The sequence below is a fragment of the Caretta caretta genome, chromosome 1, assembly GCF_965140235.1.
Source record: "Caretta caretta isolate rCarCar2 chromosome 1, rCarCar1.hap1, whole genome shotgun sequence".
Taxonomy (NCBI): Eukaryota; Metazoa; Chordata; order Testudines; family Cheloniidae; genus Caretta; species Caretta caretta.
In genome coordinates this window covers 135,150,366-135,165,263 of record NC_134206.1, presented here as the reverse complement: position 1 = coordinate 135,165,263, position 14,898 = coordinate 135,150,366, and the positions used below count along the sequence as shown (strand labels likewise).

Here is a 14,898-nt window from a genome sequence, read left to right as displayed (position 1 = left end):
AACAGTTGGTTTTGCTGTGAGAAGGTAGTCTTTAAAGGGCTGTACGCAGAAAGGTAATTAAAGGGGGTGACAGATGGATAGTATCCTGGGAGTAAAAATTACACAGAAAGTTTGAAGGACATGATAAGAATTGTGTGGATAATTTCACATCAACTGGTTGCCTACTTCTAGAGAAAACACAGAGTTTATGTCCCATTTTATGCCTACTGCAACTATAAAGTCCTAGCAGGCACCTCCATAATATACAAATGGGGCCATCACAAACCTTAAATACTCACCTTGACTATCACAATTATAAATTCCAATAGTCAATGGGATTATTCACATGGGTAAAGTTACTTATCTGTGTGCTTGTTTGCAGGGTCAAGGCTAAAGACAGCAATTATTATAATAGTTTACTTACAAGTAGACAGAGCCTATGCATTAGTTTTCAAGGAGATTTATCCAGATGGAAAGTTTGAATGAGTGATAAAGCTATTTTTTTTAAACCTACAGGAACTCAAAGAAACATTATGTAATAGCCAAGATCCTGACAACCCTTGTGCCAAGTGAGGTGCCCTGCAGGATCAGACTCTAAATCAAAAACCGTCTGACCCCTTTTTTCCCCCCGGACTTTTCAGAAAAACCCTCCTTTGCCTTTAGGCAAAAACGTGCAGTTTTCAGGCCCAGACAGTTTTTTTCTGTCCAAGATACGGAAGGAGCTAAAAATAGGGCTTACAGTGGAAACTGGTTGCTCCATAAGACTCTCTTCTACAAAGAGAAATGGGAAGATATATCTAACAGTTACCAAGGAAACAGCAAAGTTAAGTCCTGTGTACACTATTAAGTAGTTTAATAACCAGATAATAAGAGTAAAAAGCAACTCCACATAAAACTGATTTATTGCAAAGCACAGCATTAACTCAGTCCAGTATCTGAACTTTAAAGTCCTTATATCAAATGAAGCTGGATTTGAGCTTTGAAACCTGTCATTCAATTGCAGAAAGAACTTTGGTTTGCCTGAAGAGAAAAAGAGTAATATGCTGGAGAGCTTTGTCCGGGTAATGGCAATATGGATGTTGTTAGTCAACTACAGGTCGCAGTTAGGGAAGAAGGAGATATTTGAAGGTAAACTGACTCTTAAAATGTAGAAGAATCATTCCTAGTTTATTGATTTAATGATACTGTCTTCTGTGCAGCATCCTTAACAGAGGCAGCTCTACCTAAAGCAGACTAGGCAGTTGCCTAGGGCAACAGATTTCTGGGAGTGTAAAGTTGCCCAGGTTCTCTCCAACGGTGGTGGCAGGAGATGACCTGGGGGGGGGGGAGGAGGGGGGATTACTAGCCAGGGCTCTGAGGAGCAGAAAGTGGCCCCCAGCCAGGCAAGCGCTCCCGCCTCATCCCCAGCTGCTCCCCATCCCCATTGTGGGTAAGATCACGGCCACAGCCCAGACACAGCTCAGGATTGGTGCTGGTGAATGCTGTCAAGGCATTGGCCACAACTGTGGCAACCCGCCTGGCTCCATGTCTGCACCCAGCTTGCACCTGCTGCTCCGTGTCTGGTCCCCACAGGCCCTGCTGCCCAGGCAGCCCCTGGCTCCTGCCCCAGTTGGGGCCACCGCTTCATCACCACCACGTCCAGGTTCTGAAGGTGCTGCCATCCCGCAATTTATGAGCCCAACAATGAGGAGCTCACTGGAAAGGTGCAGGCGGGAGCACACTAGGGAGTATGCAGATTGCTGGGGCCAGGTGGAGTGGAATGGGATAGGGTGTGGGGCCAGGCAGGGGACTGGCAGTGCAGGGGCCAAGGTGCAGGGCCAGGTGGCAGAGAACCCCACTCTGTCCAGTGGGAAGGAGCCCACTGTGCAAGTGGGATCAGCACCTCCAGCCCAGACGGCTTCATTTTGTGGGGGTTATGCTGCCCCTTAACTAGAGCCTTATCGGCTGGGAGCTGCCCCCTGCTGGTGCCCAGGTCCCACTGTGGTTGGGCTGAGCAGCTCGCTGTTCAGAGGTGCAGAGCTGGGGTTTGCTCCTCTCTTGAGCCCTAGGCAGCTGGTGCCAACCCACTCACAAAAGGCCATTAGGAAGGCAGCCCCATCTGGGAGCATCACCCACCCAGGGAGCGGGTCTCAGTTGCTTGCAAGGCCTAGGGGACTTTTGCCATGGCCTGGCCCAGCTCAGTCCACTCAGGTGTCAGAATGTTCCCATCCAACAGGAGCCGACAACAGGCCTAGTGGCCTCTGAAGCCCCAAGCTGGGGTCTGCCCTGTGAGCCTCTGACCCAGAGTTGGGGTTGCAGCCGCTGGGAGCTCTGCCGCAAATTTCTAAGCAGGTTCGGGGTGCACACTGAAGTTTTACCTAGGTTGGCAGACTGTCTTGAGCCATGTCTGATCCTTAACCAGTGCCTGCTCTTTCCATTTGATTTGAACTCAAGTGTGACATTTACTGCAAGAAAGGGTTTGTTAACCCCAGATCCTGATCAAAAAAGCTAAATGATTAAATATATCTTGAAACAAAAATCAGATGCCATATTACATACTCCTTAGGGTCTTATCTATACCAAATAAAATTTCCTCTAAAATTTTCCACAATTGTTACCATTGATGCAGTTTCCCCTGTGGTAGTAACAGTGGGAATGGTGGTATAGACCAGGTTCAGGAGACCGTTGGTGTTTTAACCATCATGCCAGGTAAACTTGTTCTGAGGAAAGTTAGACAGCCATGTAGCTCGAATAGTAGCGGTTGCTCTATACTAGCACTCCCTTCAGTAGAGCTTTGATCATGGTAGCAACAGTGGTAAATTTTAGGGCAAAGGGCTTGAGTAGACACAGATTATAACATCACACGCCTGCGGGATTTTACAACGTCAGTCCACCCAGTGCTTTCTATAAAAATCATTTAATAACATTTTATAGAACAATTATTTTGACAAGTATTGTAAGTGTATGCCACAGAAATAACATATATGCTTCATTTCTACAACAAGCACTCTCCTCCTCAAATGGCATTCCACTTCAGTGAATGCTTCAGAAATGGCAAAGGCCAGCGCTAACCACGAAACCATGAGAATTCAAAACATTCATAGCTACTCTGATTCAAAGCTAAATCCTTTAGGAAGATTATCTGCACCAAAAATCAGGAAAATCCCTCAACTACAGCACCTTTATACTCCATCTTTGAGAAAGAATTTGGTTTCCCATAACTCTTTTCTCAATAATACTACACATTATTTTTAACCATGGGGAAAACATTTTCAAGTGGGGGGGGCAATTCAGATTGTGCATGTGTCTCTGTAGCCTTGGACCTAAGGACTATCTAGAGGCAGTTCCTTCCACACCAGCATTCAGTTGATAGTGAGAGAAAAACTCTTTGGAAGGAAAAATATTTAAATCAGACACCAGCTCAAGCAACCAGGTTGTGTCCACCTTACAAGAAAGAGCTTTAAAAAAAAGAGAGAGACCACATTCACTTACTCCCTGGGATTTATGTGTGATGGTACAAGACAGCACTTCCAGTCTGATTATGATTTCACAGCTTCTCTTAAAAAATCACCCCTATTGTGTCTGAGATTTTGTAGAGCATGAGAGGTTTCAGAGTAGCAGCCGTGTTAGTCTGTATCCCCAAAAAGAAAAGGAGTACTTGTGGCACCTTAGAGACTAACCAATTTATTTGAGCATAAGCTTTCGTGAGCTACAGAGAGTGGTTCGCAATAAGCAGAGCACCATACTTCATAGCACAAAAGTCAAGAAGTCTTAAATACATTGCATTTGGTTTGGGGGGGTTTGCCAACCATGGGGTATTTTTTGAAAATGCTGCTCTGCTATCTGTCCAGCCTATCCGAAGTTCCACGTCAACCCCCACCAGGGTTAACTGTTGCCTCCAGCTACTTCCCCGGCTAGAGCACCCTCACAGCTGTTTGCAACCCGAAAGGAAACTAAAGGCAGGGTGCCGGCTTCACATTTTCAAACAGTTTGAACCACTGATCGCCCATTAACAACAACGTCTCATCACAGCCCAAGACTCAGAACCCCACCAGCTTTATCTTCGCAGCAGCCTCGGGACACATTTTTCCCCCCCCACACTATCCCACAGCAGGGTGCCAGGGGGAAAACGCCATGAGCCATCACCAGCCAAACCCCAGGACCTCAGCCCCAGTGTCAGGTAAGTGGAACGCTGCTGCAGCAGCTCTGGCGGCGGGCTTTGCTAAAGCCCCCTGGCATGGTCTCCCCCCACCCCCGGGTATGTCCCCCGCCCCCGGGGGTCAGCAGCCAGGGGCCAGCACTGCAGCGGGGCGCGCACAAGGGGGGGGCGCAGGGGGGCTGGCTGCTAATGGAAAGGAAGCAGCAACCTACCCTGAGAGCTTTGCAATCTTCACAAAGCTGAACACATCCATCCATGCAGGCAGCGAGCCGTGCCCTCCGCTCGCTCACTCCAGCGGCAGCAGCCCCATGGTGGGGAGGAGGTGGTGCCCGAGTCTCTCGCAGCAGCAGCCCTTGCGGAGGAAGGAGCTGGCGGCAGAAGCTGCTACCCCCCTCCGGCCGGGAGCTGGGCGTGCAGCATCTCGGAGCAGCAGCATTGAGCTGTGGGCAGCCCCCCTCCGCGCCCCCGCCCGGGGAAACTCCGGGGCTGAGCGGCGGGGGAGGAGACGCTTCAGCTCAGGCCCCCGCCGCTCTGCGCGCCCGGGAGGCGGCAGCGCTCAGGAGCCCGCTGGTGCTTGCGATGCCCCCAGAGCAAGGAGGGGAGGGGGAGCCTCTCTGCCGGTGTCTCCCCCGCCTGTGGGTGGGCGCAGCCGGAGAGGGCGGCGGCAGCAGCAGGAGAAGCGAGCGCCGCACGCTGGCTCCCTCCGCAGCCGGCGGCTGCCTGCTCCCCACCCCGCCGCCAGCTGCCTGGAGCTGGCCCGCGCAACAGAGCCTCCGGCAACGCAGCCCGGGGGAGACAGCGGGGGCCCGCGTGGAGGCAGTGGGGAGGGAGGAGAGAACACACACACCCCCCCCCGCCTGGGGAGCACTTACTTGCATGGAGGGAGGGGGAGATGAGGGAGAACACACAGCCATGGGGGAAAGGGGAAGAGGCTTGTGCCCTACACTAACCTACACTGCAGGGGGCGTGAAACACCCCCACCCCAGCGCAGCAAGTTTCAGCGCTGTAAAACAGCAGCGTAGGCAGTGCACCAGCTACGCCCCTCGTGGAGGTGGGTTTTTTTACAGAGCACTCGCCCAGCCTTACGTTAATGTGCTTTAGCGTTGCCAGTGTAGACTAGGCCCAAGAGAGAAGCACCCTCTTGAAGGGGCCCATTTCATGAGTTGGGGCAGGGGGAAGATGAGAAGCCCAGCTCAGAATCCACCTGGCAGGCAAGAGAGAGGAGGGGGATCCTACCCCCCTTCCCCATATACAAAACACTTGCCTCCCCAAAGGACTCCTGCTCACCAGTCACCCCTCTGCCACAGTACTGACCTTTCTCCCTTTGTGGTAGGGGGGGGACCTGGTGGCCTTCTTGGCCATCATATGAAGCACCAGACCACATGCTGAACTTGGACTGTTGACCCAATCTGGTATAGGAAATTGTAAGTATGGAGAGAGTTAAATAGTGGTGTCCCGCAGGGGTCTGTACTGGGACCAGTGCTATTCAACATATTCATAAATGATCTGGAAAAAGGGGTAAACAGTATCGTAGCAAAATTTGCAGATGATACAAAACTACTCAAGATAATTAAGTCCCAAGCAGACTGCGAAGAGTTACAAAAGGATCTCACAAAACTGGGGGATTGGGTAACAAAATGGCAGATAAAATTCAATGTTGATAAATGCAAAGTAATGCACATTGGAAAACATAATCCCAACTATACATACAAAATGATGGGGTCTAAATTAGCTGTTACCACTCAAGAAAGAGATCTTAGAGTCATTGTGGATAGTTGTCTGACAACATCTGCTCAGTGTGCAATGGCAGTCAATAATGCTAACAGTGTTGGGAATCATTAAGAAAGGGATAGATAATAAGACAAAATATCATATTGCCTCTATATAAACCCATGATACGCCCACATCTAGAATACTGCGTGCAGATGTGGTTACCCCATCTCAAAAAAGATGAATTGGAATTGGAAAAGTTACAGAAAAGGGCAATAAAAATTATTAGGGGTATTTAACAGCTTCCATATGAGGAGAGATTAATAAGACTGGGACTTTTCAGCTTGGAAAAGAGACAACTAAGGAGGGATATGATTGAGGTCTATAAAATCATAGAGAGATGTGGAGAAAGTAAATAAGGAAGTGTTATTTACTCCGCATAACACAAAAACTAGAGGTCACCAAATGAAATTAATAGGCAGCAGGTTTAAAACAAACAAACGTTTCTTTACACAACGCTTCAACCTATGGAATTCTATCTATGGAATGCTTTGCGAGAGGATGTTGTGAAGGTCAAGACTATAACAGGGTTAAAAAAAGAACTAGATACATTCATGAAGGATAGGTCCATCAATGGCTATTAGCCTCTGTTTGCCAGAGGGTGGGAGTGAGCAGCAGGGGATGGATCACTTGGTGATTGCCTGTTTTGTTCATTCCCTCTGGGGCCCCTGGCATTGGCTGCTGTCAGAAGACAGAATACTGGGCTAGATGGACCTTAGGTCTGACCCGGTATGGCTGTTCTTATATTCTTTAGTATGCTCAAGACCATGGCCCTCCCATTCTGATGCTAGGGGGAATAAGGGGTGCACATGGGCAGTAATCAGTTGCTCACACACTACTGTGATATGCTTTTTGCATCAGCCACACAAATGACAATTTAAGAAAAGGGGTCATGCTGGTTAAGATAAAACATTGCAAAGCAGTTTCATGGGGATTTAGTTTAAATTAAATTAAATTTCCTGTTAAAGCATTTGGGAAATGGGACAACTGATTCTTGTGTTATAGCATATCAGAAGCCCACACAGAAGAGACACAGCCTTGATCCTTGGTCCGGCAAGTGGCTTCCAATGGGTGTAAGGGTCCAACCTCTCAGAGTCATTTGCAGGATCAAGGCCTTGACTTCTAGTGAGGGAGCAGAACGGGGAACTTGGAAAATTCACCCACAAATGTACATAAAGCCATGCTTCCTAGCTCCATATTTCGATAATTTCCCACCATGGGAATTTGTTTTCTCCTCCTCTATTTTTCTCTGCTTCACAATTTCAATTGTTAAATAGACTGATATGCTCTTTACCCCACAGAGTCCAAGTCTTTTTGGGCAGCTTTCCCTCAACCCCCACACTGACCAGGAATTTCACAAGTGACAAAAAGCACAATAGGTAGACTCTAAAAGCCAGAAAAAAACAAGGCACCATTTTTTATATTAACTTTTACTGGTACTAGTACAAAAAGGAACAGGCAGTACGAACACGCAATGTGACTCAGGTTTCAAACTATTCTTTACTTTTAAAACAGAAACAAAGAATGATTGATTGTCTGTTTACATTGTGAGAACACTGAACAACTGGCACAAAATCTTGCTTATCTACCATATGTGTGCATGATATCTCCACATTTTAAAATGTGTAATGAAGTATTTTATGCTAAGCATATCAAAACATTTATTGGTTTCCAGCATGCTACTTACATCCATTTAGAATTATACCAAACTTTAGTAATTGAAGAATCTGTGCCTGCCAGTCACACTGCTCTATTGATCAGCAAATGTTACAAAGATAATGCAATTTCAGCTGGTTAGAAAACAGTTTTTAAAGGTATTTATATAACCTCAAAGCATGCTAGGCAAAAGGTAAGGAGCAAGGTATTACAAACAAAGGCCCAGATCTTGCAAGGCTTAAGTATGTGCTTAACTTTACACACTTGCAAGTCCCAAATAGTCCTAATGAAGCTGATGGAACTACTCACAGTATGTAAAGTTAAGCACATGCATACATTTTTTTCAGGTTCAGAGCCAAATCATCAAATGTCTATTTTACAATCTGAAGCCTAACACAAAGGGGGCTTTTACAGCATAGTGGTGAGGGCCAAAGAGAACCATGAACCAGGCAGACCCAGGGATGAAGAACCAGATACTGCAATGCCTGGTATCAGAGGGGTAGCCGTGTTGGTCTGGATCTGTAAAAGCGGCAAAGAGTCCTGTGGCACCTTATAGACTAACAGACGTATTGGAGCATAAGCTTTCGTGGGTGAATACCCACTTCGTCAGATGCATGTAGTGAAATGCCTGGTGTTTCATGATCTGCTTGTGATGAACCGGGATGTAGATGCTATAGGGGAGATGGCAGATTAACAAACTGGTCAGGAGGAGGAATCATCTGATAAGGAGCCATCTACACCAGTTATGCAGCTTCTTATTGTTACAAGTATTGATGGGGACTGATTTTGCAGGCTTATGGCCAGGAAAGCTATTTCAATAACCCTAATTGATACTTTTTTATAGATTCAAAGGAGGTGAAAGTGTTCACCATGGCTCCTCCTTTCACTCCTTTCCCTTTTCTGCAGCCTAAGTGGCAGCTGTCAAGTCCTTATGTCACTCACCCCCAGTGGTGAGCTGGAGCCAGTTCGCACCGGTTCACTAGAACCAGTTGTTAAATTTAGAAGGGAGGGACCTGGTTCTAAAAGGGCTTCTAAATTTAACTGGCCAAAAGTGGCGCCTTAAGCACCGACTCCATGGGTGCTCCAGCCCTGGAGTACCCAAAGGGAAAATTTGGTGGGTGCAGAGCACCCACCAGCAGCTCCCCCCCTCGCACCTAGCCCCAGCTCACCTCTTCTCCGCTTCATCCCCTGAAGGCGCCGCCCCGCTCTCTGCTCCCCCGCCCCCCCCCCCCCGGCTTCCTGCAAATCAGCTGTTCGTGCAGGAAGCTGGGGCAGGCTGAGAAGCAGGCCGCGGCTTCCCACTCAGGCCCAGGGAGACGGAGGTGAGCCAGGGCGCAAAAAGGGCCACCCACACCGCAGAAGGTAACCCGGGGGGGGCACAGGGGAACCGCTCTGCATGCCAGCTCACCTCCGCCACCCTCAGCCTGAGCGGGAAGCCGTGGCCTGCTTCTCAGCCCTCCCAGGCTTCCCGCCGAACAGCTGATTCGCGAAAAAGCTGGGGCGGGTGGGGGCGCGGAGAAGCAGAGTCGGGCAGCGTGTTCAGCGGAGGAGGCGGAGCAGAGGTGAGGTGATCTGGGGCCAGGCGTGGGGTGGGGAGCTGCCAGTGGGTGCTCTGCACCCACCAAATTTTCCCAGTGGCTGCTCAAGCCCCGGAGCACCCAGGGAGTCGGCGCCTAAGGCACCACTTTTGATGTGATCAGTGGGGGAGCGCCCACCCCACCCTGCCCCTAAGAGCCAGAGGGACCTGCCAGATGCTTCCTGGGAGCTGCCCCAGGTAAGCACTTCCGGGACTCGGCCCCCGGCATGTGCCTCTGGCTGTTAGGGGCGGGGCGGGGTGGGCACCCACTACAGTGGCCCACGAGACCCTCCTGCCCGGTTCTGGCAGTCAGAGGACAGGGGAGGGAGGTGGATGGGGCAGGGGTCCGGTGGGGGAGGCATCAAGGAACACGGGGGGCTTGGATGGGGCAGGAGTCCCGGGGAGTGGGGGTGGGCAACGACCCCCTCGTGGGGTGAGGAGGGAACCCGTTAAGATTTTGGCAGCTCATCACTGCTCACCCCTTTTGGTTTCCCCATGTGTCCCCAGTGTTGTCATCCCCAGACCTGCAACACAGACCGCTATTCTTGGTTAGGATGAAGTTTCCAGATCAGAGTGCACTGTGAGTGGCTGAGTCACACCACATGGCTGGACTGAAATGGCAGATGAGTGCCAGGGGAGAGGTAACCACAATGTAAAAAGCATCAAATTAAAACAATTGTATTGCAAGGAATTCCATATTAGGCGCTCTGGCCAAAGCATTGGATTTACTTTACATTTTATCACTGGTCCGTGTGCCAGCCACAGGTACCTAAGTAACATGCTGCTCTTGTGTAATTGCAATCACATTCCATGCCAACTTTTTTTTAATTAATGCATGAAAAATAGTCCTTGACAGATTATGCTATAGCAAAGGGCCACAAACCATAAGAGTTTTGGGAATAATTACACTAAATAGCCCACCTATTGTCAGATACAGACTCTCTTGAAAATCTCATAGAGATACCAATTCATCCAATGGTGTTATCATTTACAAGTTGTAGTCACCGGAATATGACATGATTGAACTCACATATACACACCTGATATTTTAGTCATTTGAGGTAAAGGTTCATGTAAATATTGCATAAGAACAGACAACCAAATGTAACAAAAATAATCAGCCAAAGACAAAATTTCTAATTGTTTAGAAAATCGACATCACTCATTGACTGCATTTCTCTCTGTATTTTTCTTTATATAACAGAATAGCAAAGAATATTCTTTTAAGAATTTGTTTTTGGTGTATGCTACTTTTAAAAAGACAAGTTGTTTATATAATAATTTTAACCATAACACTGTGTTCCAATGTTTTGTATTATTCTACAGTGAAATGTCCTATATGTGGTTTTTAAAAACCCTAATTTCAGAGACTATATCTGTGTCCTGGTTTTAGATGTATTTGTAAAGAGAAGAGACTCAACAGTTCATTACAAAGCATGTTGTTGTAACAGACACAGCATGTAATAATGCTTCTGCACCTTAACTTAAGAGTAAATGAAAACTAAATTAAATTTCTATAAATAATACTACCTCTTCATAACATCTACATTGCACTGGTTCCAGGGATGCTGATGTGAAGGTGCAGTGTAATTATCTTTATAAATGAGCTTTTTTTATTTGTTGCTATCAAAATACTTTTCTGTGTGTTTTTTCTTTTGAGGCACGGTGAGCCTAAGCTAGAAAGAGTGAGCGGTAGTATTACATGAGTTGGGCTGCAAGGGAGACTAGGTACAAGTTATATCAGCATTGCAAATGGACCATTATATTCATTATTTTATCTACATAATGAATACAACTTTGTCCCAGACAATTTATTTTAAGTCAGGTGAATTCCTGCCCCATTGCAAAGATACTATTTGAAACCTCTTGAAGGGGCTGTGATCCAGGCTACCATCAATTTCCATTGTAACTTTTAAGTTTCACTTCCGATTTTTTCAGCAGATGAGTTGAAAACCATCTTAAAAGTGAACTGCAATTGTTTTAAGTAAATTGTTTGAAATTCTAAATCATTAAAGGAAAATATGCGTAGTCTGTAAAAATTACGATGAGAGATTTTTAAAATTGAAATGCAGGGGAGCTTAAAGGTTCTGTGGTTCTCCTACAATAGGCGATGATATCACTAATATAAAGGCTCTTATGGTGATTGTGTATTTAGACAAGAGAGGTATTAAAGCCAATGAACCAATATGATATTGCTGCATGGATGGCAATCTCAAAATGGCAGCCAAGGATACAATTTCATCAGAAGAATGTGGTTCTTACCAAGTTCACAGGCAGTGATGGTTGACCATGCTTTTATAGTATCTTAACTCATCAAGAATTATCTAGCACTTCTTATATTTTTCAATCCTTTTTATTCATTTTAGTTAACTTTGAATCTTTAGAGTGGACTGTGCACGTGTTTGAGAATCCATTTGTTTATTCTTCTCAAAACACATAACTCTATGTGAAGTGTTATAACAGATTTCCTCCATGTCCACGTATATAGAATCATAGGAATGGAAGGGACCTCGAGAGGTAATCTAGTCCAGTCCCCTGCACTCATGGGAGGACAAAGTATTATCTAGACCATTCCTGACAGGTGTTTGTCTAACACGCTCTTAAAAATCTCCAATGATGGAGATTCCACAACCTCCCTAAGGCAATTTATTCCAGTACTTAGCTACAATGACAGGAAGTTTTTCCTAATGTCAACCTAACCCTCCCATGCTGCAATTTAAGCCCATTGCTTCTTGTCCTATCCTCTGAGGGTAAGAAGAACAATTCTTCTACCTCCCTCTTGTAACAACCTTTTATGTATTTGAAAACTGTTATGTCCCCTCTCAGTTTTCTCTTCTCCAGACTAAAGAAACCCAATTTTTTCAATCTTACCTCATAGGTCATCTTTTCTAGACCTTTAATCATTTTTGTTGTTCTTCTCTGGACTTTCTCCAATTTGTCCACATCTTTCCTGAAATTTGGCGCACAGAACTGGACAAAATACTCCAGTTGAGGCCTAATCAGCATGGAGTAGAGCAGAAGAATTACTTCTTGTGTCTTGCTTAAACAATCCTGCTACTACATCCTAGAATGATGATTGCTTTTTTTGCAACAGTGTTACACTGTTGACTCATATTTAGCTTATGGTCCAATATGACTCCCAAATCCCTTTCCGCAGTACTCCTTCCTAGGCAGTCATTTCCCATTTTGTATGTGTGCAACTGATTGTTCCTTCCTAAATGGAGTACTTTGCATTTGTCCTTATTGAATTTCATCCTATTTACTTCAGACCATTTCTCCAGTTTGTCCAGATCATTCTGAATTTTAATCTTCTTAAGGGCATCAAAGCACTTCCAACTCCTCCCAGCTTGGTATCATCTGCAAACTTTATAAGTGTACTCTCTATGCCATTATCTAAATCATTGATGAATAGAACTGGACCCAGAACTGATCCCTGCGAGACCCCACTCATTATGCCCTTCCAGGATGACTGTGAACCACTGATAACTACTCTGGGAACAGTTTTCCAAACAGCTTTGCACCCACCTTATAGTAGCTCCATCTAGGTTGCGTTTCCCTAGTTTTTTTTTTATGAGAAGGTCGTTTGAGACGGTATCAAAAGCTTTACTAAAGTCAAGATACACCATATCTGCCACTTCCCCGCTATCTACAAGGCTTGTTATCCTGTCAAAGAAAGCTATCAGGTTGGTTTGACACTATTTGTTTTTGACAAATCCATGCTGGCTATTACTTATCACCTTATTATCTTCTAGATATTTGCAAATTGATTGCTTAATTATTTGCTCCGTTATCTTTCCAAGTACAGAAGTTAAAACTGACTGGTCTGTAATTCCCTGGGTTGTCCTTATATCCCTTTTTTATAGATTGGCACTATATTTGCCCCTTTTCCAGTCTTCTGGAATCTCTCCGGTCTTCCATGACTTTTCAAACATAATCACTAATGGCTCAGATATCTCCTCAGTCAGCTCCTTGAGTATTCTAGGATGCATTTCATTAAGCCCTGGTGACTTGAAGACATTGAATTTGTCTAAGTAATTTTTAACTTGTTCTTTTTGTATTTTAGCCTCTGAGCCTATTTTCATTTTCACTGGCATTCACTATGTTAGATGTCCAATCACCACCAACCTTCTTGGTGAAAACCAAAACAAATAAGTCATGAAGCACCTCTGTCATTTCCCCAGTGTCTGTTACTATTCCCCCCCCCCCCATTAAGTAACGGGCCTACCCTGTCCTTGGTGAAGAAATTGACCAATGTTGTCAAGAAATTCCTTCACCCTCCTTGAAGCTAAACACCAGCTAGTACATATGTCTTTTTAAATACTACATCTTGAACAGAATTTTTAAACAGGCATGAGTTGGTCTTTGGCCCCTGCAAACTCTTAAATCACTAACAAGAAATGATGTTTCAGTTCTGCCACACAATCTAAGAGATTTCAAACTGGGTGGAAGTGACGTGTCACATAACACCCAAAATTAAGCCAAGAGTGGTACAGAATTGAGTAAGCACAGATACCCTAGTATTTTTTTCTTGGGAGTTATGAAACCAAGAAATCCAGACAGGGATATGTTCACACATTTTAATTTTACTCTGGTTGATGAACAGCCCTAAAAGCATGCAGTATTAGATTGCCCACTGTAAGCAGGCACTCTAATAAGTGCAACAATTTTGCTGAAGCCAGTTTCATAATTAGATGCGATACAAGCTGGTTGATTAAAAGAAATGGTGCACAGAAGATATAGGTTACTTTTATGAACTGAAAATTCATAAGCTGTAGGAGTCTTACATTAAAAAAAAGATCACAGGTTGGAGCAGACAGACAGATGAGATGGAGATAATGAGCAGGAACTCAGTCACAAAGTATGATAAAATCTTGCAATAAATAAGGTACTATAGTGCTAAGCAGTGATGTTTACAAAAATGGCAAGGAAGTATGAGAAATCTATGATGCATTTGTTCTTTTTAATATAAGATGATCTACTTAAGGTAGAATTACGTTTTTTATAGTGGATATGTATGAAATATTAACAGCACACAATAGAGAGAGGTGGAAAAAAGAATAATTATTAGAGCCAATAGCTCTCTTAGTGGCAAAGGCCCTGATTCAGGAAAGCATTTAGCATGTAAACATCTCCAAAGCTACTTCATTATGCACGTTCAAATCCCTCCTAAAAACTCTCCTTTGATGTGATGCCTACGAAAGGCCTGACACAAGTGAGGCCGCTGTTCAGGGGTGCTGGAACAATTTTTATAGTGGGGGTGCTGAGAGCCATTGAACCAAACTGTAAACCCTGTATATAATGGAATCCACTTCAAGCCACAGGGTGCTGCATTAACTCCAGCACCCCTAGTTCTAGCACCTATGCTGCCAGGGCCGTCCCTAGCTATTCTGGGGCCCTACACAGTCCCCCCTTGGGGGGGGGCGCCAGGCCTCCGCAGGGGGTACGGGGGCTGGCTTGGGGGAATGGGGGGAACCACCCCCCAGGACTCAGCGGCGGTGCGGCTGGGGCCAGGCCACTGCACTTCCCATCGGTGGTGAGTGCAGGCCCGACCCTGCTGCAGTCCTCGGGAGTGGGGTCGGGTCAGAGCAGGGGCAGGAAGAGGCAGGGAAGGGGCAGGGCAGAGCAGGGCAGGGTCTTTGGGAAAGGGGTGGAGTGGGGGTAGGCCTGGGGCAGAGAAAGGGAGGGAAGAGGCGGAGCTGGGGTAGAGCGGGGGTGTGGCCATGAGGAAGAGGTGGGGCAGGGGCTGGAGCAGCACACAGCTGCGCAGGGCACCAGGAAA

General features: G+C 46.1%; 1 protein-coding gene across 6 annotated transcripts in view; it reads right to left on the bottom strand.

Annotated features, from left to right (window-relative positions):
* Positions 1–4,779, bottom strand: part of FRMPD4 (FERM and PDZ domain containing 4) — a 437,016-nt gene extending 432,237 nt beyond the window's left edge. For 2 of the 6 annotated variants that reach the window (XM_048860759.2, XM_048860724.2), the window contains exon 1: positions 4,330–4,775. Coding sequence is in view for 3 of the 6 variants with exons in the window: in XM_048860724.2 (XP_048716681.2) it covers positions 4,330–4,370 (41 nt within the window). In the remaining 3 variants the exon portion in view is untranslated. Of the gene's footprint in view, positions 1–4,329 lie in introns of all 6 variants that reach the window. The other 4 variants (XM_048860743.2, XM_048860753.2, XM_048860774.2 and 1 more) reach the window with 3 other exon arrangements.
* Positions 4,780–14,898: the final 10,119 nt, after the last annotated feature.